Below are 23,614 nucleotides of genomic sequence, written 5' to 3'. Positions count from 1 at the left end.
AGCAAATTTTCTTTTTTTTTTGAGACGGAGTCTCGCTCTGTGCCCAGGCTGGAGTGCAGTGGTGCGATCTCGGTTCACTGCAAGCTCCGCCTCCCAGGTTCACGCCATTCTCCCGCCTCAGCCTCCCGAGTAGCTGGGACTACAGGTGCCGACCACCATGCCCGGCTAATTTTTTGCATTTTTACTAGAGACGGGGTTTCACCGTGTTAGCCAGGATGGTCTCGATCTCCTGACCTCGGGATCCGCCTGCCTCGACTTCCCAAGGTGTTGGGATTATAGGCGTGAGCCACTGCGCCCGGCCGCATATTTTCTTTTTTCTTTTTTTTTTTTTTTGAGACGGGGTCTCACTCTGTCACCCAGGCTGGAGTGCAGTACTGCGATCTCAGCTCACGGCAACCTCCGCCTCCCAGGTTCAAGCGAGTCACCTGCCTCAGCCTCCTAAGTAGCTGGGATTATAGGCGTGCACCATGTTGTCTGGCTAATCCTTGTATTTTTAGTGGAGAGGCGTTTCACCATGTTGGCCAGGCTGGTCTTGAACTCCTGACCTCAGGTGATCCGCCTGCCTAGGCCTCCCAAAGTGCTGGGGTTACAGGCATATGCCACCGCACCCAGCCCAAATTTTCTATTTTTATGGTACAGTAAACACTGAACATGTCAAAATATATAAGGTTGGTTTATAATGTTGCAACTGGATTTAAGTGATCACCACAATAAAGGCTAATCTTTGAGTCAGCAGAAAAGTAATTCAGAGGCTGGGCGCGGTGGCTCATGCCTGTAATCCCAGCACTTTGGGAGGCTGAGGTGCATGGATCACCTGAGGTCAGGTGTTCGAGACCATCCTGGCCAACATGGTAAAACCCCGTCTCTACTAAAAATACAAAAATTAGCCGGGAGTGGTGGCACATGCCTGTAATCCCAGCTACTCGAGAGGCTGAGGTAGGGGAATCGCTTGAACCCGGGAGGCAGAGGTTGCAGTGAGTTGAGACTGTGTCATTGTACTACAGCCCGGGCGACAGAGAAAGACTGTCTCAAAAAACAACAGAACAGTAATTCAGACGTATAGCCTCAGAATGAAAACAGCTAAAATTCGGCCTTTCAAAAGGCAAAGGATAGCTCTAAGTACTTGGTTAAAAGGATTTAATGACTTTATTATACATAGCAGTAGGCATTTAATGTTTATGCAATAAAAATCCAGACCTTTTTAATTAAAAGATGATAGCATAACAAAATCTAGTCTTCAGGTGCCTTCTCCTTTTTTTAAATGTATTTGTGTTCATAAATTGCTGGTCGTAAGAATTTTGGAAGGGGGAAGAGAGACCCAGATTTTTGAAACTAGGATTTCCCTAACTATAGAGTTCCCCTTTATATCCTTTTTTTGAGACGGAGTCTCGCTCTATCACCCAGGCTGGAGTGTAATGGCCCGATCTCGGCTCACTGCAAGCTCCGCCTTCCAGGTTCACACCATTCTCCTGCCTCAGCCTCCCGCATACCTGGGACTACAGGCGCCCGCCACCACGCCCAGCTAATTTTTTGCATTTTTAGTAGAGACAAGGTTTCACCGCGTTAGCCAGGATGGTCTGGATCTCCTGACCTCCTGATTCGCCCGCCTCAGCCTCCCGAAGTGCTGGGATTACAGGCGTGAGCCACCGCACCCGGCCCAGTTGCTCTTTATATCTTAGTGGGACTTGATGCAGCCTTAGCAGGCAAAAATTAATACGCTTCAAAAGATCTTATTTTCTTATGTCTTGTGTTAATTCTGGATTTTGTTTTTTAAACCTTTCTTTTAAAAGGAGTAACACCCCAACTCTTCCTCCCCCATCAAAACAGCTCAAACAGTACCCTTTGCTACTGGTCATTAGAATAAGTATCCGCTTCCATAGGGCTATCTCAACAGCTCTTTTATTCTGTTAGCTTTGGGTAAGACTTTAATACATGTGTTTATTAAGCATCAAGCCGTATCAGCACAATAATAGTGAGTTATTTAGGTGGCCCAAGGGGTGTAGAGCTGCTGTTTGGGGTAATTTAAAACTTTGACTTAAAAAAACAAAACAAAACAAGAAACCTTTGACTTAAGGCTGCAGTTTGAGAGATCAAGAGCATTTTCTTTCATACTGCAGTCCAAAGAAAGGACATTCCACCCATTTACATCCATTGCAGTTTCAATCGGTTAGGGTAGTTTCCATTTTCCATTCAAAAACTATTGAAAAAGAATGTCAGATTTGCATTTCAACAATGGATGGCAGCGATTAACCAGGCATATCACTTGCAACAAAAGCTGTTGGAGAAAAAAGAAATAATTATTTTTGTGAAAACACAAATAGCCATGACTCTATAAAAACACAACCATTCACATATTAATGAATTAATATCAGAGAACAAGTACAGTCTTCTCATATTTGATTTTTATTACTGTATCACTTTGAATATTTGTGAGAGCCTATTTACTTCTAGCAGAGGTTTACATTAGCAATATAAAGTAAAAAAAATAAATATATTAAGCCCCAGTTTTTCTTTTCAGTGTAGGAGACCCCAGATAAAGCAACAATGTATCATAGCTTTGATAGCGGATAGACGCGATGTTGAGGGTGCACTTCTATTCAATAACATGCAAAAGGTGATATAATTCACTTTTTGAAGGCTTCCCCTTGGAGCAAGGGGAAGAGTTCAGCGAAAACTAAAGGTAAAAAGTTGAATTGACAACTAGAGGTGTATCAAAACTGCAAATGACAATCGTTTTTGCTTTAACAATCTTCTGAAATAGGAATGTAAATCCGTGAGATTTCCTGAATCAGAGGTCTAACCATAAGCGCCGATTCCCCTAACCTAAATTTAACAAAATGAAAATTCCTCCCTACAGCTTTTGGGCTTGCTTTATCATTTTTAAATTCCTGGGAGAGACGGACATTCTCGATTATTGGTAAGAAATGCTTAGAACTAGGTTTTGACATGAAATGCCAATAAAGTAACTGCCAGTAAATTGCCCCCAATCAAACCTAACATTGCTTCTGTAGAACTATAGTCGGACCCATGAAATGTAATATGTGTGGGTGTGTGTTTTAAAACTGGAATTTCTGATGGCTTTTTCTTTTCTAGCCCTAAAAGGCATGCTTATCATTTGTGTTGCTCACATGTCCGGGCCACCTTGCCTCTTGAGTCAAACCAATGGGGATATAGCCAGGACAATGAACGAAAAAGGCGTCGCTGCTTGGAGACACCTGTTGAGATCAGTCGTTTACAGGGCCGGCCTGCCTGTGTCCTCCAGTTAAGGATGCATTGCAACCACTCCTCGTTAGAGAAGAGCCTACCCCAGAGGAGCTAAGGCAGTTAACTGGAAACAGCTGCAACATCTGTCCGGTTGCCTCGCCCCTGCCCGTGGAAGGGCGAGGAGACCGCATGGCAGCAACTGCACTGCACAAAAGACAACACCTATCACTGGGAGCCACCGGCCTTCCGTAGACCCCGCAGCTCCCGGCGCTGGGGCATCCCCCGAGGAGGCGAGGGCCGGGGGCGAGCCCAGGTGCGGCGAGGGGGAGGAGGTTTCCGCCACGCGCCGGGGAAGAAAGCCTGACTCATGTCGTGGCAGCGGCGGCGGCGGCGGCGGGCTCCTGGGAACTGAAACTCGTGATGCTGTTGCTGCGGAGAAAAGCCTCATTACCCATTCCGCAGGCGGGGGACACCACCCAGGGCGCGCACACCAAGCGCCGGCGCTCCCGCCGCCTCCGCCGGCCCTTCCGCGCCGCGCCCCCTCCTCTGCCGCGTGCCCGCGCGCGCCGGCCGCGAGTGTGAAAAGAGCGGACACACCTAGCCTGCGCGCGCGGCAGGCGCGCACCCTGCCCACCCCCACCGGGCCGAAGCAGGCAGTCCGACCCGGATTCGCTCCTTTGGCCGAAATTCCCCACCCCCACTATCCCCTCCGGCTCCACCACTCCCGGCTTCGGCGCCTCCGCCAGCCTTCGGCAATTTCCGTCGGGAGACCCGGCGCTCGCACAGGCCCGAAGATCCGCCGCCTCCTGCCCCGCCAGACCCGGCTTTATGTCTGCGGCGCCGAGGCGCATGCGCAGACGCCATCTTCCCTCCTCCTCCTCCGCCTGCCCCCTCCCCCTCCACCACCGCCTCCTCTCGCCGGCGGTCGCCCCTCCTCCTCCTGCGCTCCGCGCTGGTCCCTCCCCTCCCGATGCCGCGAGAGACTGGGGGATACGGTAGAGCCGGGGGAGCCGAAGAAGAGCACTAGTAACAACCACCATAGCCCCCTCCCCGCCCGACACCCTCCCTCGGCACCCACCCACTCCCCCGCCCCGTTTGCCGACACCGACCAACCCCACCTCTCGTTCCTTTGAACGGCGTCGGCTGCAGTCGCTGCACCAGCCCGTCTGGCCACCAACGCCGCCGAGAAAGGAGCCGCCGCCGCCTGTGGCCCCCTCCCGCTCGGTCGCGGGAGCAGCGGGGTGAGGAAGAGCCGGCTGCGGAGGAAGAGGACAAGAGAGGGTCGCACCCTCCGCCCTAGCGCACGTCCCGCCGCCCTCCGGGGAGGCTCGGGCGCCGGCCCCTTCCTCCCCGAGGACGTGTGCCGAGCCGAGGCGCCTGCCCTGAGGGAGGAAAATGCTCGGGCTCCATGGCTGCCAGTGATGGAGCGGTCCCTGGGCTCCCGCTGCCACCGCCGCCGCCGCGCCCCGGCCGTGCTCCGCGAGGACCCGGCGTCTCTGCGCGCCCGCCCGCGCCTCGTTGCTGGGCTCACCGTACCGGGCGCCCCGCCGCCGCCCCGCTCGCAGCCGCGTCGCCCCGGCCCCAGCCGCGGCCAGCGTTTCCTCACCGAGCAGCCGCCGCGAGCCCAGGGGGTTTGAAAGGGTCTGCGGGGCGCGGGGGGAGGGCCGAGCGGGGCCGGGAGGGGAGGTTTGAGCGACACTGAGCTCGGGGCTCGCCTGCGGCGGCGGCCCCGGGGGTGGCGAGGGGAAGGCGACACTTGCTCGGCGCTGCCTCCGTGCAGAGCGGCCGGGAGGGCTTTGCAGCGGCCGCCGCCGCGGCGGGAGGAGGGGGCTGAGGCGGCTTCGGAGTTGGCCGGAGAAGGTGGGCATTTCTCGCTTTTCCTCCCCCTCCTGCGCTCTCCCCCTCCCTCCTGCCCCGCACCCCACGTGAAACGGAATATAAAGGGGGGTGTGAGGCTACAGGGGAAAGTGAATGGCGAAGGACTGAAGGGGTCCCCCCTTCGGGTCCCCGGCCGCCCTGTTCACCCTCGTTCATCCTCCTTTCCGAAGCTCGCTCTCGAAGGCAGGAGCGACCGGCGCCTTCGGCTGAGGAGGAGGAGAAGGAGGAATCGCGCCAGGCGGAGCGTCAGGTCCCGTTTTCCTCTCCGGCGTCTCGAATACAAAGATTACGGTGCAGAAGGAAATTGCACTCGCCTCCTAGGCCCCCCCCCGGTACCCAACACAATGCACCAGCCGCCTGAGTCCACCGCCGCGGCCGCCGCCGCCGCTGCAGACATTAGCGCTAGGAAGATGGCGCACCCGGCAGTGTTCCCTCGAAGGGGCAGCGGTAGTGGCAGCGCCTCTGCTCTCAATGCAGCAGGTACCGGCGTCGGTAGTAGTGCCACATCTTCCGAGGATTTTCCGCCTCCGTCGCTGCTTCAGCCGCCGCCCCCTGCAGCATCTACGTCGGGACCACAGCCTCCGCCTCCACAAAGCCTGAACCTCCTTTCGCAGGCTCAGCTGCAGGCACAGCCTCTTGCGCCAGGCGGAACTCAAATGAAAAAGAAAAGTGGCTTCCAGATAACTAGCGTTACTCCTGCTCAGATCTCCGCTAGTATCAGCTCTAACAACAGTATAGCAGAGGACACTGAGAGCTATGATGATTTGGATGAATCTCACACAGAAGATCTCTCTTCTTCGGAGATCCTTGATGTGTCACTTTCCAGGGCTACTGACTTAGGGGAGCCCGAACGCAGCTCCTCAGAAGAGACCCTAAATAACTTCCAGGAAGCCGAGACACCTGGGGCAGTCTCTCCCAACCAGCCCCACCTTCCTCAGCCTCATTTGCCTCACCTTCCACAACAGAATGTTGTGATCAATGGGAATGCTCATCCACACCACCTCCATCACCACCATCACATTCATCATGGGCACCACCTCCAACATGGGCACCACCATCCATCTCATGTTGCTGTGGCCAGTGCATCCATTCCTGGTGGGCCACCCTCAAGCCCAGTATCTAGAAAACTCTCTACAACTGGAAGCTCTGACAGTATCACACCAGTTGCACCAACTTCTGCTGTATCATCCAGTGGTTCACCTGCATCTGTAATGACTAATATACGTGCTCCAAGTACTACAGGTGGAATAGGTGTAAGTTCTGTTACTGGCACTAGTACAGTAAATAATATTACTGCTGTGGGTAGTTTGAATCCTAATATGACAAGCAGCATGCTTGGTAATGCTAATATAAGTACAAGCAATATTCCTAGTGCTGCTAGTGTGAGTGTTGGGCCTGGAGTTACCAGTGGTGTTAATGTGAATATCTTGAGTGGCATGGGCAATGGTACTATTTCTTCCTCCGCTGCCGTTAGCAGTGTCCCTATTGCAGCTGCAGGGATGACTGGGGGATCGGTTTCAAGTCAGCAGCAACAACCAACAGTTAACACTTCGAGGTTCAGAGTTGTGAAGTTAGATTCTAGTTCTGAGCCCTTTAAAAAAGGTAGATGGACTTGCACTGAGTTCTATGAAAAAGAAAATGCTGTACCTGCTACAGAAGGTGTGCTGATAAATAAAGTGGTGGAGACTGTAAAGCAAAATCCGATAGAAGTGACTTCTGAAAGGGAGAGCACTAGTGGGAGTTCAGTGAGCAGTAGTGTCAGCACACTGAGTCACTATACAGAGAGTGTGGGAAGTGGAGAGATGGGAGCTCCTACTGTGGTGGTGCAGCAGCAGCAACAACAGCAACAACCAGCTCTCCAAGGTGTGACCCTCCAGCAGATGGATTTTGGTAGCACTGGTCCACAGAGTATTCCAGCAGTTAGTATGCCACAGAGTATTTCTCAGTCACAGATCTCACAAGTACAGTTGCAGTCTCAAGAACTGAGCTATCAGCAAAAGCAAAGTCTTCAGCCAGTACCTCTGCAAGCCACTATGAGTGCTGCAACTGGTATCCAGCCATCGCCTGTAAATGTGGTTGGTGTAACTTCAGCTTTAGGTCAGCAGCCTTCCATTTCCAGTTTGGCTCAACCCCAGCTCCCATATTCTCAGGCGGCTCCTCCAGTGCAAACTCCCCTTCCAGGGGCACCACCCCCCCAACAGTTACAGTATGGACAACAGCAACCAATGGTTTCTACACAGATGGCCCCAGGCCATGTCAAATCAGTGACTCAAAATCCTGCTTCAGAGTATGTACAACAGCAGCCAATTCTTCAAACAGCAATGTCGTCCGGACAGCCCAGTTCTGCAGGAGTGGGAGCAGGAACAACAGTGATTCCTGTGGCTCAGCCACAGGGTATCCAGCTGCCAGTGCAGCCCACAGCAGTCCCAGCACAACCTGCAGGGGCATCTGTCCAGCCTGTTGGCCAGGCTCAGGCAGCAGTGTCTGCTGTACCTACTGGCAGTCAGATTGCAAATATTGGTCAGCAAGCAAACATACCTACTGCAGTGCAGCAGCCCTCTACCCAGGTTCCACCTTCAGTTATTCAGCAAGGTGCTCCTCCATCTTCGCAAGTGGTTCCACCTGCTCAAACTGGGATTATTCATCAGGGAGTTCAAACTAGCGCTGCAAGCCTTCCTCAACAATTGGTTATTGCATCCCAAAGTACCTTGTTAACTGTGCCTCCCCAGCCACAAGGAGTAGAACCAGTAGCTCAAGGAGTTGTTTCACAGCAGTTGCCTGCAGTTAGTCCTTTGCCCTCTGCTAGCAGTATTTCTGTTACAAGTCAGGTTAGTTCAACTGGTCCTTCTGGAATGCCTTCTGCCCCAGCAAACTTGGTTCCACCACAAAATATAGCACAAACCCCTGCTACCCAAAATGGTAATTTGGTTCAAAGTGTTAGTCAATCTCCCTTGATAGCAACTAATATAAATTTGCCTTTGGCACAACAGATACCACTAAGTTCTACCCAGTTCTCTGCACAATCATTAGCTCAGGCAATTGGAAGCCAAATTGAAGATGCCAGGCGCCCAGCGGAGCCCTCCTTAGTTGGCTTACCTCAGACTATCAGTGGTGACAGTGGGGGAATGTCAGCAGTTTCAGATGGGAGTAGCAGCAGCCTAGCAGCCTCTGCTTCTCTTTTCCCGTTGAAGGTGCTACCGCTGACGACACCCCTGGTGGATGGCGAGGATGAGAGGTAAGATCATGTCATATTTCTGGAGACATTCAACAGATTTGAAGTTAGTAGCTACATGTATGCACAAAATTAGTTCAAAGCATTGTATATTTTCGTTTTTGTGAAGAATGCATTTTTATGGGAAGTTTTATAGAGCAAGAGTTATGGAATGGTTTCAGAGTGGGTAGGAAATAGTAATATGTAAACAATATTTTCAGAATAGTTGTTGAGCATGTGTTCACATTAAAAATAGGTTTGGGGGCACCAAGTGGTTTTATTATCTATAAAATGCTTTTTAGAAATATTAATTATTGGAAAGCTTAATTTTTGCTAGCCCACATAATAGTTAATCTATTTTGAGCTGCTAAAATAATATCTTGGGGGGTTGTGGTTCCCACGTTTGTTCTCCTTTACTAGACATCCTTTTTTCATTTCTACTGTTTGATCTTAGTCTGTGAAAGATATTGTTGCCTGCTTTTCCTAGTCAGATACGGTATGAAAGATGACTTAATCTGGGTTATATAGGTTGCCCTCATACCGCAACTGACCAACTTTTGTGTGCTTATTTAATGGTCATTTTATCTGAACAGTAAAGGAATGGGAATCTTAAAGTATTTTGCGGGAAAGGAGGACATAAACTGTCAAAATAACCAGATTTATCTTGATAGTATGCTGTACATTTTTTCTTTTGCATGGTAGATCAAGGTGGTAGCCATTTTAAAGAATAGAAGAAAGTAAGTCTTGGAGGATTGAATTTGTAGAGGCATGAAAATAAGACCTTGGTCTCCGGCTAATCTCCACCTCTTCCTTTTTTTCCTTACCAAAAAGATACAGAAAGCCTAAAGTACATTATTAAACCAAGCGTTTTTCCACAGACTGAAAATAATATGCCAGTAACTCTTACTGAATCAAATTGTGTCTTTGAAGCTGACTGGCTAGAAAAGTTGTGAAATCTTTCATGTTTCTACATCGTTTTAAACCCTACTTGATTTTTAAAGTAATGCTCTTTCACAAATTTGCCAGTCTGTTACTAACCTTGATTAAAATACTATTATAGGAGTTATGAAAAGACATCATTTTCCCTGTGGAATTTGGAGTTAAGCATGCAAGATATTTAATTATCTTAGTATTGGAGGGTTTTGTGAGTAAACTTTCATCAAGCTAATATAAGCATTTATATTTTATATGTATGTTTGTGGGTTTTGCTTTGGAAAAATTGAGCATATTGCAAAATAATTGTAATTTTAGAAAAAGAAAACAAAGGTCAAATGTTTCAGTGAGGTTTTTGTTATTTAGTTGTTTAAAAGATAAGGTAAAGACATGGTTAAATTGATAAAATCTTGTCTTTCAGGATTTTTATTATTTTTCTAATAGTCATGTAATTAAAACCTTGTTACCTAACCAAATGTATTCTGTATTATTTGTACAAAACTGTAGTCTAAAAGATAAACTTTTAGGAGGTATTTTCTTTAATTGTTCCATTATTATTGTTAAACCTTTAATTTTCTCATGCTAATACTCACCTGTAATTTTTAAAGAATTATTTACCACAATTATTAATGTTTTTTAAGTCAAATTTATGATTTGAGTGAAGCCTTTATAAAAACAGCTATATTATGTGGATGCTAAGTTTAGAGAAATAAAAGATGGGTAAAATACACAAACGAAAACACTCATTTTGAATTCAAACTTGCCTTGATTTTGTAATTACCATTTGTGGTCCCCTGGCTTGTCTTTCCCCTCTTTTTCCTCCTATTGGTAGGACATGGTAGGATTTTCCACAGCTTGCTGTTCCAGACAAAGTCAGATGATGCTACTTTCAACTAGATTTTTAATTATAGGAATAGGGTCCCAGTTTAAGATATTAATATAAAATTAATTTTTCCAGATAATTGCTAAAATGATTAATAAGCCAATTATGGAAATTATGGAATTCTAAAAAGGAACAAAAAGACATAATGAGAAATAAGGAAATACTGATCTAATATAACAAGTTGTCTTCAGACACTGTACACATTCAATTATAATTATGTTTACCAGTCTCTCCCACAAGACCAGGAGTTCCTCAAGAGCAGGGACTGTTTTGAATTTACTACCTATTTGGGCCTTGGTTAGTTAACATCAAAGTTTTGTGATTAAAAACCAGAAAATTTTTGTTTTAGCCATATCTTAAATTCTGTAAAATCGGAATGTAGCCCTAAAACACCTCGTAAGATCAGAAAATATATATGTTATATTCTTCATTGTGTTTTACTGAAGATTATTTCTTTTATCACTACAGTTTGGAAAAAGAAATTAATTTCATTTAAATTTGCCCTTGAAAGATAAATTAAGAATAACTACAAGAGAAAACAATGATATGATTTAAAAACTTTTAAAACCTTTCTTCCCATGGTAGCCTCTGTGTCACTTGCATCTTGTGGGCTTGGTCACCATTTGTCTCAGGAGAGAGAGACTACATATATAATTTTAATATTGTGAATCAGGAAATGTGTTAACAATATAACTTGGGTAGTAGGACAAATGAGGATGGTTATCTTTTAGTCATCTTTTGAAATAATACTCTAACACTTTAGATTATAAAATGTTTAGACATGTGGAAAGTGCCTTCACTTGATCACTGGGAGAGACTATAAACATGGATCAGGGTGTTAAGATTATGTATCTTGTTTTGAAAAAAATCATTCTTATTTAAAAGGTCTTAATGTCAGGCCATGTGCGGTGGCTCACACCTGTAATCCTAGCACTTTGGGAGGCTGAGGTGGGTGAATTGCTTGTGCCCAGAAATTTGAGACCAGCCTGGGCAACATGGCAAAACCCTGTCTCTACAAAAAAAATAACAAAAATTAGCCAGGCATGGTGGCGCATGTGTGTAGTTCCCAGCTACCTGGAAGGCTGAGGTGGTAGGATCACTGGAGCCCTGGAGGTCAAGGCTGCAGTGAGCTGGGGTCACGCCAGTGTACTCCAGCCTGGGTGGCACAGCAGGACCCTGTCTCAAAAAAAAAAACAAAAAAAAGTCTTAATGTCTTAGACTATAACATGAACCGTGAATTCTCCTTTACAAGAATGGGAAAATACAGATATTTCATCTTTTATGTTTTGTGACTGTTATTATTAGCACAGCCTCTTAATGTGAAATAGGTCAAACTTCCATACATCCTTCAAGACTTAGCTCAGATGTTCTCTTCAAAGCATTGTTTTCACTCAGGGGATGTTGTTTCCTTAGCACTTTTTAATATTCCTCTATTTAAGCACTATATACATTCAATTATAATTATGTTTACCAATCTTTCCCACAAGACTGGAAGTTCCTCAAGGGCAGGGACAAAGTATTTTTTTGAATTAATTAGCAGACATTTCTCTGATTTTGTTTTTTTTGTCATGATTTGAAGTTTATATTGTCCCTTATCTTAAGCACAACTGTGAGAGATGCAGGATCATATAATTTATGCAACAAATGGAAAGGAAATGGATAAAAAGACTTGCTTTTTTTGTACCTCTCTTCAATATTTTTAAGTGAATTGATGTCTGCTAAGTACAGTGCCTGTTTTATAGTAGGTCCTCAAATATTTAAGAGGCATGCATGTTACTTATAAAATAGGAGTAATACTCATTTTGCCTACTTCTGAGGATGGCAGTAGTTATCAGTTAAAATATAAAATACCGAATTATAATTTTTAAAGTTTTTTTTCAAGATATACATGCACAGTTTAAAGATAGTTTAAATGGTTGTCCAAGAAACACATGGAAGAGCTTTCTGCAGCCTTACTTTCCAGTTTTCCTTTCCTAGAAATAATCACTTTCATCTCTTTTAGATGATTATTGTGGTATTTACCTCCCAGTCTCTAAATAACTTGCTTGTCTTACTACTAGATTTGTAACATAGCCTGCTGGTTAGGAGCATGGACTGTGGAGTTAGATTGCCTAGATTTGAATTTTCTTGTCATTTACTAGTTTTAAGTAACATTGGGCTATTTATCCTCTTTATGCCTCAATTTTCTCATTAAAAAAATGATGACAATAGTAGTTACCTCATAGGGTTGACATAAGAATTGAATTAATTTGGAAATTCCCTAGAACTCTGTCTAACTCACATGCCCTATGTAAATATTTGTTAAATAAAATACACCTTTCATTTGTTTTTGTCTTTATTAACTTCCTGGATAGAAAATGAAGATTTAATTTTGTTGTTACCATCTATCTACCTGGTCTCCTTTTTTCCCGGTACCCTTCCTCCCAGTAGTTATCACTATTGATTATTCAGTATTCTTGTTAAATACTACTTTTCCTATCCTGTACAGTGTTTTGTGGCTGTTTCCCTTTTCTGTCTCCACCTGTCTGTAATAGAAATGGGTTTTCCTCCACTCCCAAGTTTTCATCTGTCAGCATTGTCTGTTTTCTCCAAGTTGCCCCTCCTTTCCCCACCCTCTTCCCATTTTTGTATGTTTTGGGCTCTACCTTTCCTGTAGAACCTTTCCTTAGATGTCTGGTAAGTCTTGATTATCTGCTTGCAAATAAGTGTTAAAGGACTAAAGAGCTGATTAGAAATTTGCAGTGTGGGGCTGGCCATGGTGGCTCATGCCTATAATTCCAGCACTGGGAGACCAAGGTGAGAGGATTGCTTGAGGCCAGGAGTTTGAGATTAGTTTGGGCAATATAGCAAGATCCTGTCTCTACTATATATATATGTGTATGTATATATATACGTATTTTTAATTCTTTTTCCATGTGGCTTGTTTACTCTTTACCACAGAGTAATCTGGCTGGAGTTCATTATCTTTTTTTTACCTCTTTGCCTAGTGTTCTCAATATTTATCACTAATTCCACTTTTCATCAGATGCCTTTTAAGATGTTCCAATATCAGATACTGTTAACAATTTTATCTTAGGAAGTTTCATACCCCCTGACCTCCATTCTTGACTGGTTGCCTTCTTAGCTTGGTACACAACCATTATTCTGGGATTCCTTTCACTTTCTCTTGTGTTGGATCTCCATTTTCCGGAGACTAGTGTCTTTATTCTTAGTTTACTTGTTTTAAAATGGCTTTAGTTTACTCTGACACTTTCTTAGGTGAAGAAAACCAAGGGAGGGGAAGTTATGTTCTCTTATATTTTGTGCCATTACTTTCTAGCATCCATATTGCTTTTGAGAAATCTGAAGCCATTCTGATTTCTCATATATTGTATGTGACCTGTGTATTTTGTTTTTCCTTCCCTTCCTTTTCTTTCTCCTTCCTTTTCCTCCCCTCATTTTTAAAACATCTAAAAGCATTATAAGATTTTATGTTTCCAGTGTTCTGAAGTTTTGCCATGATGGATCTTTGTGTGGGTCGTTTTTCATCCACTGTGCTGAGTACTTGGTGAACCGTTTCAGTTTGGAAACATCTTTTCATTCTGGGACTTTTTCTTGAGTCAGGTTGTTGATTATGTCTTTCCATTTTTTCTCTCTTTCTCAAACTCCTCTTTTTTGGATAATGGACCTTCTTGACTGGTCTTCTAATTTCCTTTTGTTTTCTCAACTATTTTTCACCTGTTTTTCTTTTTGCTCTATTGAGTTTCCATTTCCCTTATCACATATTTAATTTCCAAGTGCTTTTTTTTTTTTTTTGCTCCTTGTTAATAGTATACTATTCTATTTTAGTAATGATAGTATTGTTTTCTTAGCTATCTGAATATATAAAATGTTAGCTTTTTTTTTAAGTTTTTTTTTTTTTTTTTTTCCTTTCTGTGTGGTCTATTTCCTCCGGTTTTTATTTTCTTACTTTTTGTTTGCTTTGGTCTTTTTCTTTCATCTTATAGCTGTTCCTAAGATAGTTGGTAGTCATGTGTAAGAGTAAGGAATTAAAACGCTAATTAGAAATTCTGAGTGTGGCTTGTCAATTGTTAGCTTTCCTATATGGTAACCTGGCTGGGCTGTTTGATTGGAGGACTTCTAGTGTTGGTTTCTTCTTCTATATCCTCCTAGCTGGTTAGGTCCCTATAAGAAGGCTCTCCTGATTTCTTGCTTGGAATTGAAGGCCTTTCAACAAGCATTCTGTGGGGTGGGCAGTGAGGGGGATGTGGAATGAGAGGTTTACGTTTCTTCACTCAACCCTGTTTTCAGTATGTTCCGCATTTTGCTGTGCCTGATTTCCTTAGTCCTGTGATCTTATGTTTTACCTTCTTCAGACAATATACTTTTTTTTTTCTTGGGATTAGGGAGGGACAGTTGGGAATCTGTAGGACTGGCTGCTTCTTAAACTGACTTCTAAACAATCTTTTTAATTTTAGCACCCTTTCCCCCCACATCCCACTTACATAGATGTGGTACTGCCAATTCCTGAGTCTTTTGGGGATTTTGCAGTTTAAATTGGGTTTGTTCTTGGCATTCTCCATTGTTTGCTAAAGATTTAATTTTCTAGTGTTTGCTAAGTCATTTGTCACTCAACTGTCTGCTTTCCAGCTTTCAAATGTTTTTTGCTATTGTCTTTTCATCTGCCTCAGTTTTTGTGGGCTTATGTCTTTATATCTTAACAAATTGCTTTTCTGTCATTTTAGTGGGGTTTTAGGGAAGGAGTGAAAAAATAGATGTGTGTGTTTAGTATTATTACACATCTGTTTCGATGGTAGAATACTATTAAGTGTAAAGAATGATGCTAATTTTAATAAAGTCATTGCTCCAAGTTAGTTCTCTAATGAATACATAAATTTTAAGAGTGGAATTACTTGGTTTATATTCATTAGAAGTAAGAATAGTATGTAATTCAGAATTTCAGTTCATAGAAGTGATGAAAAGTGTTAGTATTAGATTCAGTTAATATCGACCATATTTAACCACTCTAAACTTGTGAATTAAGTTTTTTTCTATTTTATTGGTGAATAAACTGAAACTTGCTGGGTGTTTAGAGAGGGTGAGTTGTCTAAGGTTACATGCATAACAGTAAAGCAGAGCTAGGATTCAAGGCTGTTTTTTCATTTCAAAATCTAGTGCCGTTTTACTTCTAACAGAGCTAGTAAGAGGTAAGGCTAGTGCCCATAAGGAATTCTTAAGAGTGTCTGAAAACCTAAAAAAAAAGGCAGGCTTCGTTGCTTCATTGCTTTGTGCATTTGTGTAACTGATGGAATTGCCATAGAACGTAACATTTCCTTGCAAGTCCTTGGTGAGAAAAAAGTGGATAAAGTCATAACAGTGGTGTGCCTGGAATGCATTAGACATTCAAATGTTAAATGTTAAGGTGGACAGGGGTATTTTTTTTCTTTTGAAACTTATGTGGAAATTTTAGGAAAACCATTTTAATTTTTTAATAATTTAGATTCAGCCTTTGCAACATTGGCTTCAGAATTACAAAACACATAAATGCTATTTCTTGTTTAGAAAGTTCAATTTCACACCTGTAATCCCAGCACTTTGGGAGGCCAAGATAGGAGGATCACTTGAACTCAGGAGTTCAAGACCAACCTAGGCAACATAGTCCCCATCTCAATGTAAAAAATTAGATAAAAGAGAAAGTTTAATTTAAAATATGAAGCTGTTAAGCATGACCTGTTCTGGTGCTGCAGTATTAGAACTTTGGTGGTTTTTGCCTTCTCACTGTTGTTAAAGTTGAATATGTCATGGTAAGAACATGCTTTACTGGCTCATTAAGAAAAACTACACGTGTTGAAAAATTTTAGAGTATCTATACTGATTTTTAAAAAATTATAACAACTTTTTAGATTCTAGGTTAACTTTTTTCCTAGTGTCACATATATTCAAAAGCTGCCCTCCACCACCCCATTTCTTCTTTACCAGTCAATTTGACCAGGAAATCTTGACCTTTCAGCACAATTAGGCCTACTTGACCTTTGTTTGCCCTCCTCGAAACACTCTATTTTGCTTTTTGTGATAATCTTCCATTTTCTTCCCACTCTTCTGGCCATTGCTTTTCAGTCTCTCTTTCAGATTTCTCTCTTCTGTCAGACTCTGTTTCCTAGGTTTTTCTGAGTCTTCTTTATACTTACTGCCTTTTCCCTAGGTAATCATTTGTCCCCATGGCTGTAAAGACAGTTTGTATGCTATTGGCTCCTGAATGCCTATCACTAGTGCAGACTTCTCTTCTTAGCCTTATACTGGTAAAGTCATCTGCCTTCATAACATCTCTGCTTGCATTCTTATAGGCTTATCAGTCTCAACAGGTCATAAACGTAACTCTTGATTACCTAGCCCCTCAAATTTCCTCTTTTAGTTGTCTTTATTTTGATAAATATCATTTCTTTTTTTTTTTGAGACGGAGTCTCGCTCTGTCGCCCAGGCTGGAGTGCAGTGGCCAGATCTCAGCTCACTGCAAGCTCCGCCTCCCGGGTTTACACCATTCTCCTGCCTCAGCCTCCACAGTAGCTGGGACTACAGGTGCCCGCCACCTCGCCCGGCTAGTTTTTTGTATTTTTTAGTAGAGACGGGGTTTCACCGGGTTAGCCAGGATGGTCTCGATCTCCTGACCTTGTGATCCGCCCGTCTCGGCCTCCCAAAGTGCTGGGATTACAGGCTTGAGCCACCGCGCCCGGCCAAATATCATTTCTTAATGCAGTTCTTCACTTTAGAAACTTGAGAGTCATTCCTGATAGTTTCTTTTCCTCGCTCTCTACATCTTGATCATTTCTTTAATATATATCTTCATCTTTTTTTTTCTATCCTTACTGCCATTGCTCTAAGATAACATCAGCTCTCATTTAATGCACTGCATGTAGTAGCTTCCTCACAGAGCTTCCTGCATATGTCTTGTCTTTTTCTGATATTGTATCTTATTCTTAAAATGGAAGTCTGCTCAGGTAACTCACTTGCCCAGAACCCCTTTTAAGCCTTTCCATTTATTTTAAGGTTATTTCTTTCTGTCTTTGCTTACTGCTGGCTTCATCATGCTTCTTTCCCCCAACTTTCTTCATTCCAGTTGTACTTGACCTTTCAGAAAGTTTTTCAGTTTTCATCCATTCTTCTAGGCCTTTGCACATGCTGTTATTTTAGCCTGAATATCCCCTATGCCATCTCACTTTCATTCAGCTTTAAAGCTGAACTCACTTTTTGAGAGGCTGCCTCTGACGTACCAATCTAAACTTAGGTTCTTTGTTAATAACTGTGTAATAGCACCTTGTTCTTTTATAATGCTTATTACAGTTTGTATTTAGATTTTGTTTTCATGATTATCTGATTATTTTAAGCTTCATGAATAGAAATGGGGATGTTTGATGTGCTCCATGTATTCAAAGCCTATTTGAGTGCCTATTAGATAAAATCTGCTTAATCAAGAAAATACACTGTTAATATTGGCATAAGAAAAACCAAGGAGAACTTACATTTCTAAAAACAGAAAGATAAAGTTCTTTATGATCAGGTGATAAAACTGTTTTCTCCTTTAAGAGAGAATTAACTGATTTACTTTTTGCTGTGTGTGTGAGCCAAAAAAACCAATGCTTAGGTATAATCAAATATGGTCCTTGTCCCCAGGGAGTGTATAATAGTATAATAAGATATATATGCATGTGGCAGTTATTTGGCAATATAAGGACTAAGTAATAGTTTTAAGCAACATGAAATATTAAATCAAAGAATCAGAAACTTAAGAGTTGGAAATCTTGATCTTATTCAACCCATGAAGGAACAAGTTTTGATTAGGTGAATTCGCAGGGACATTTTTTATTATTTATTTATTTATTTATTTTATTTATTTCTTTTTTTGAGACAGAGTCTCGCTCAGTCGCCCAGGCTGGAGTGCAGTGGCGCGATCTTGGCTCACTGCAAGCTCCGCCTCCCGGGTTCACGCCATTCTCCTGCCTCAGCCTCCTGAGTAGCTGGGACTACAGGCGCCCACCACTATGCCCGGCTAATTTTTTTTGTATTTTTAGTAGAGATGGGGTTTCACCATGTTAGCCAGGATGGTCTCTATCTCCTGACCTCGTGATCCGCCCGTCTCAGCTTCCCAAAGTGCTGGGATTACAGGTGTGAGCCACCGCGCCCGCCCGAGACAGTTTTACAAATTGTTTCTTAGACTGTACCTGGAACATGGGTTTTCAAAAGACATAAGCAAAGTTCACAGATGGTATGGATTTGACCTTTGGTAGGTCAGAAAAGCAGTGTTATTTAAAGTGACTTTTCACAAGTTTTAGGGTGAAGGAAAATGTTTCAAGTGGGAGAATATTAATAAAAATGGGGGGAAATAAGAAAAACACCTGGGCAGCAGTGAGGCAACAGTTGGATTTACTAGAGTTAATAAGTCTCGTCACTGTCCAGGAAGTGATAGGAAGTGACTGAAGGTTGAATTGCGGAATGGTTGGCCCTCAATACTTGTTGACTAAGTGGTGTTCCGGGAAGATTAGCGTAAAGGGAATCTGTAGTTTGGATTGAAGTGGGAAGCAGGAAGAACCATGTTGGACGTTATACATTTATATAATTTGTTAATGAATGAAGGAAATAAATGAGGGGGATAGTGAATTTCATTGCAAAATGATTCAGTACAGGGTTTCTTTGCTTAGCAGAGTCCACAATTTAACAAAACTCTGTATTCACTTTCCTGTCTTCTCTCTCAAAGCAATATGTTACTCTTCTCATTTTGAAAAAGGGGAAAAAAAATCCCCAAAACCCATTTTCCCAAAAAATTGATGACCCAGCCTCCATTTTAAATATTTGAAGGGTAAGTGGTTATAACCTTAAGACAGGGTTTTCTGCAATTTAATTTTTTTTTTTTTTTTTTGGGATGTAGTTTTGTTCTTGTTGCCCAGGCTGGAGTGCAGTGGCACAATCTTGGCTCATTGCAACCTCTGCCTCCCAGATTCAAGCGATTCTCCTGCCTCAGCCTCCCAAGTAACTGGGATTACAGAAATGTACCACCATGCCCAGCTAATTTTTTGTATTTAGTAGAGATGGGGTTTCACCATGTTGGTCAGGCTGGTCTCGAACTCCTGACCTCAGGTGGTCCACCCACCTGGGCTGTCCCAAATATATTTAGTGGTGAAAAATCCAGGTAAATGTGAACTAACACAAATATTTAGAACTAGTTCTTTATATCAGTGATTGTAGAGACCTTTGCTGGCTTCCTTTTCGTACTACATAGATTTCCACTGTCAGTCTCTTCCAGGCAGTAGAGAGGAGGAATTCTTTTTTTTCTGTCTGCTGGGGACTCCTGGGTCTCTACCAAAAAGGAAGTGGTGTACATCTTAAATTATTTAAAATGTGAAAAACATCCGTGCTACCGTTGATACTAAATGTGAGCATTTTGATTATTTTGAGCATTTTGATGTTTAAAGAGCCACAGTAGTAATGTTTATTCGGTTCCTTGTTGGTGCGCCTTTTCACGTTGCCATTTTCAAAGTATAAGGATATATATATATATACATGTATGTAGATACACGTATAAAGAAAAACAATTTTTTGGTCTGGGCTTAATGGCTTGCGCCTGTAGTCCCAGTACTTTGGGAGGCTGAGGCGGGTTGATTGCTGGAGTCCAGGAGTTCGAGACCAGTCTGGGCAACATGGTAAAACCCTGTCTCTACAAAAAAAATACAGAAATTAGCTGGGCATGGTGTTGTGCACACCTGTTGTCCCAGCTGCGTGGGAGGTTGAGGTGGAACCTGGGAGGTGGAGGTTGCAGTGAGCTGAGATGGCGCCACTGTACTCCAGCCTGAGTGACAGAGTGAGACCCTGTCTTGAAAATATAGCTGGGCGTGGTGACTTACGCCTGTAATCCCAGCACTTTGGGGGCCCAGGTGGGTGGACCACCTGAGGTCAGGAGTTCGAGACCAGCCTGACCAACATGGTGAAACCCCATCTCTACTAAATACAAAAAATTAGCTGGGCATGGTGGTACATTCCTGTAATCCCAGTTACTTGGGAGGCTGAGGCAGGAGAATCGCTTGAATCTGGGAGGCGGAGGTTGCAATGAGCCAAGATTGTGCCACTGTACTCCAGCCTGGGCAACAAGAACAAAACTACATTCCAGAAAAGCAGCATAACAAACCTGCATGTTGTGCACATGTACCCTAGAACATAAAGTATAATAAAAAAATAAAATAAAATCTCTTAGGTATCTGAAAGAATGTAATTTATTTAATAAGTATATGTATAGCTCTATCTCTCTTCTTAAGGAGAGGCAGCAGTTGAATTCAAGAATAAATGTGTGTTTAAGAAAAATGACAAAAGGTTCCTTCTATTACTCTCCTGCAATTTTTGGTCCTTCAACTTTTTTTCACCTATTTTAAATTTATTTTATCTCAAAACATTTCTGTCTTTGTAAGCTGCTTTAAATATTTCAAGAAATGGCTTGAGATGGAAATCTAATTGCATTTGGGAAAAGTATGGCAGGGTAGAAAACGATGTTTAGGAGAGGTACTAATAAAGGAGTATTGGGAGTCAGAGAAGTTAAGATCACATGCTTGAGGAGGAGTTTGATAGCTGCTGGGCTTAGTCATTTTAGTAAAGAAAACATTAAGCAAAGAGGTTCAAAGTACACAGATGTTTATAGAAAAGGATATAAGACATAGTCCAAGTTGGTATCAGATGGGCTTTGTATACATAAGGCTAACTTTGAAAAGCCTTAAATGTAAGATTGAGAAGTCTGGATTTAATTGGACATGGAATGGAGGGCTCTTTTTTGTTTTTGTACCATGCAGTGGCCTGATCTTTTAGGAGGGTGCTGGCTTTACTTGGGGTGTCTAGTTGCTTCCTTCCTTAATTGAGTATGAGAAACTCAGTAATTCCTTTTTCCTCAGTGGTGGAAATGGAGGCATATTCTGTGTCATTGTGATCTGAGATAATGGTTTGAATCAGTCCTTTTGGCCTCATTAGGAAAAGTAAGGAGGACCCAGTCCACATGTGGTAACACTCCACTTAATCCAGAGGTTAAACCAGCTCTGGAATGTAAGGAGCCCCAAAACTGCTTGAAATTGCTATCAAAGCCATGTCCCCTCCTCTCCCTCGTCCCCTGCCCCCTGGGGGGTATTTTTGCATAGCATTTCTGATCCTTTTTTTTGGACTTTTAATAAGTCTTACGTTTACTAGCTTTATTATCTTAAAGCAGATAAGAATGGGGGGGGGGGAAGCAATGGGATTCTGAGGCATGTAAATTGACATCAGGAAAGTTAGCAATTTATAGCCTGACATGAAGGTAGGAGTTAGAAATTTTAAGAAAACCCCAAAGAACTGTGATAGGGTATTGAATATTTGCTAGTTGAAAGTTAGATTATGTTTGGTATATTGTTTTAAGGAATCATGGATGTAAGAATAAATTCCAAATGATGTTAATTACTGAGCTATGGACAAGTATAAAGAAACCATGTTTTAGTTGTATTGCCTCCACTGTATCATTTAAGCATGGGCAAATCATTTTACTCCTCTATATTGCTTTTTTCCCATTCTAAAATAGGACAAGATGCTTTATACTTTTTACCTTTTAGTGCAGCAAGGTTATTCTCTAAGACATTCTTAACATATGTTACAAATATGTTACAGAAATAAAAGCTAGACCTCTACATAGAGAAATTATGAAGAATATTTGTAGTAACATTCAGCAGTAAAATTAAAAGATCCTAATAGATGCTGAGATGTAAGTAATTGGTAGTGATAATTTTTATTTTTAGTTAAATCTGTGAATGACATATTAGGTACTAAGTCTGCATAAGGTATTTTGTAGATATATAATGATTTAGATGTTTAGGTATAATGAAGATCCCCCCCCAGTTTTTCTCTTTGAAATATTTTTATTAATTACCTTTTTAATTTTTTAAAAAAGAGACGAGTTTCACTGTGTTGCCTAGGTTGGTCTCAAACTCCCGAGCTCAAGTGATCTTCCCACCTTGGCCTCTTACAGGCGTGAGCCACTGTGCCCGGCCTAATTACCACAGTAAGTCAAATACTGTACCAAGGAAAACTGACTTTTCTTGTTGTATATGTTTTTATTTCCTTTTCTAGAAATTGACAACCAAGCCAACTTGGTTTCTTTCATAAGGAAGCTTTTGTTTGTGCTTAATATTAAATTAATTTTTAGAGGCCGGGCATGGTGGCTCACACCTGTAATCCCAGCACTGTGGGAAGCCAAGGTGGGTGGATCACTTGAGGTCAGGAGTTCAAGACCAGCCTGGCCAACATGGTGAAACCTCATCTCTACTAAAAATACAAAAATGAGCCAGTCATGGTGGCACACACCTGCAGTCCCAGATTCTTGGAGAGGCTGAGGTATGAGAATCGCTTGAACTTAGAAGGCAGAGGTTGCAGTGAACTGAGATCACACCACTGTACTCCAGCCTGCAGCAACAGAATGAGACTCTTGTCTCAAAAAAATAAGAAAAGAATACATTTTTGGGCTGGGCACAGTGGCTTACACCAGTAATCCCAGCACTTAGGGAGGCTGAACAATTGCTTGAGCCCAGGAGTTCGAGGCTGCAGTGAGCTATGATGGCACCACTGTACTCTAGACTGGGTGACCAAGTGAGACCCTGTCCCAAGAAAAAAAAAAAAGTTAATTTTTTTTCTTGGTTGTGTCCTCTAAACAGATTTGTTGTGGTACTTTTGACAGTGACCAGTACATCTTCCTGTTGAGGGAATATACTCCCATGTTTTAAAAATTAGTTTTTGCCGGGCGCGGTGGCTCAAGCCTGTAATCCCAGCACTTTGGGAGGCAGAGACGGGCGGATCACGAGGTCAGGAGATCAAGACCATCCTGGCTAACATGGTGAAACTCTGTCTCTACTAAAAAATATAAAAAACTAGCTGGGCTTGGTGGCGGGCGCCTGTAGCCCCAGCTACTCGGGAGGCTGAGGCAGGAGAATGGCGTAAACCCGGGCGGTGGAGCTTGCAGTGACCTGAGATCCGGCCACTGCACTCCAGGCCGGGCGACAGAGCGAGACTCCGTCTCAAAATAAATAAATAAATAAATAAATAAATAAATAAAAATTAGTTTTTAAAAAAGGTGGTATTTAGTGAAATTCGTCTTCGTGAATTTAGGAAAAAATGCTACTTTGTAAGTTGCGTCTTTTGCTTTATTTTTGGTTCTTCAAGGTTGTTCCTTTGAGTACAAGGTGGTGTGAGATGTGTGAATTGAGAAAATCCGTGGTTTGGGCTGTAGTGCTGTCCACTGCTTAGGTGCTCAGATACCTGAGTCTTTGCTTTTCTTCCTCTTTTAAAAGGTTTTTGTTGCTGTAGTTCACCTAAACTTCTCTTTGAGAGTCAAACATGGAGCCAAGTGTTGTCTTTGGTTGATGGTTCATTTTACTGTAGAATTTTGGAATAAAAGTTTTAAACTGTTCTTTGTTTTCTATGTGTTATTTTCCTCTATGAGGATCCACCAAACATTCATCAGTTATTCTCTGAAATGA

At 42.7% G+C, this 23,614-nt stretch overlaps 2 protein-coding genes across 5 annotated transcripts in view; one reads left to right on the top strand and one right to left on the bottom strand.

Moving 5' to 3' along the window:
* Positions 1 to 1,877: 1,877 nt before the first annotated feature.
* On the bottom strand, positions 1,878 to 5,072 carry LOC106994248 (uncharacterized). The gene is made up of 2 exons (XM_015121009.3): positions 4,323 to 5,072; positions 1,878 to 3,633 (listed from the first exon to the last, which is right to left on the bottom strand). Exons 1-2 carry the CDS (start codon positions 5,070 to 5,072, stop codon positions 3,430 to 3,432), a joined length of 954 nt encoding a protein of 317 aa, XP_014976495.2. The 3' UTR covers positions 1,878 to 3,429.
* TSC22D1 (TSC22 domain family member 1) overlaps positions 4,162 to 23,614 on the top strand; it is a 146,496-nt gene continuing 127,043 nt past the window's right edge. For all 4 annotated transcript variants that reach the window (XR_001440752.3, XM_015121004.3, XM_028837297.2 and 1 more), the window contains exon 1: positions 4,162 to 8,317. Coding sequence is in view for 3 of the 4 variants with exons in the window: in XM_015121004.3 (XP_014976490.3) it covers positions 5,427 to 8,317 (2,891 nt within the window). In the remaining variant the exon portion in view is untranslated. The remainder of the gene's footprint in view (positions 8,318 to 23,614) is intronic.

Source organism: Macaca mulatta, chromosome 17, assembly GCF_049350105.2.
Source record: "Macaca mulatta isolate MMU2019108-1 chromosome 17, T2T-MMU8v2.0, whole genome shotgun sequence".
In the NCBI taxonomy this organism is placed as follows: Eukaryota; Metazoa; Chordata; class Mammalia; order Primates; family Cercopithecidae; genus Macaca; species Macaca mulatta.
The sequence above is the reverse complement of the archived record's forward strand: the minus strand, read 5'-3'. Positions and strand labels throughout refer to the sequence as shown.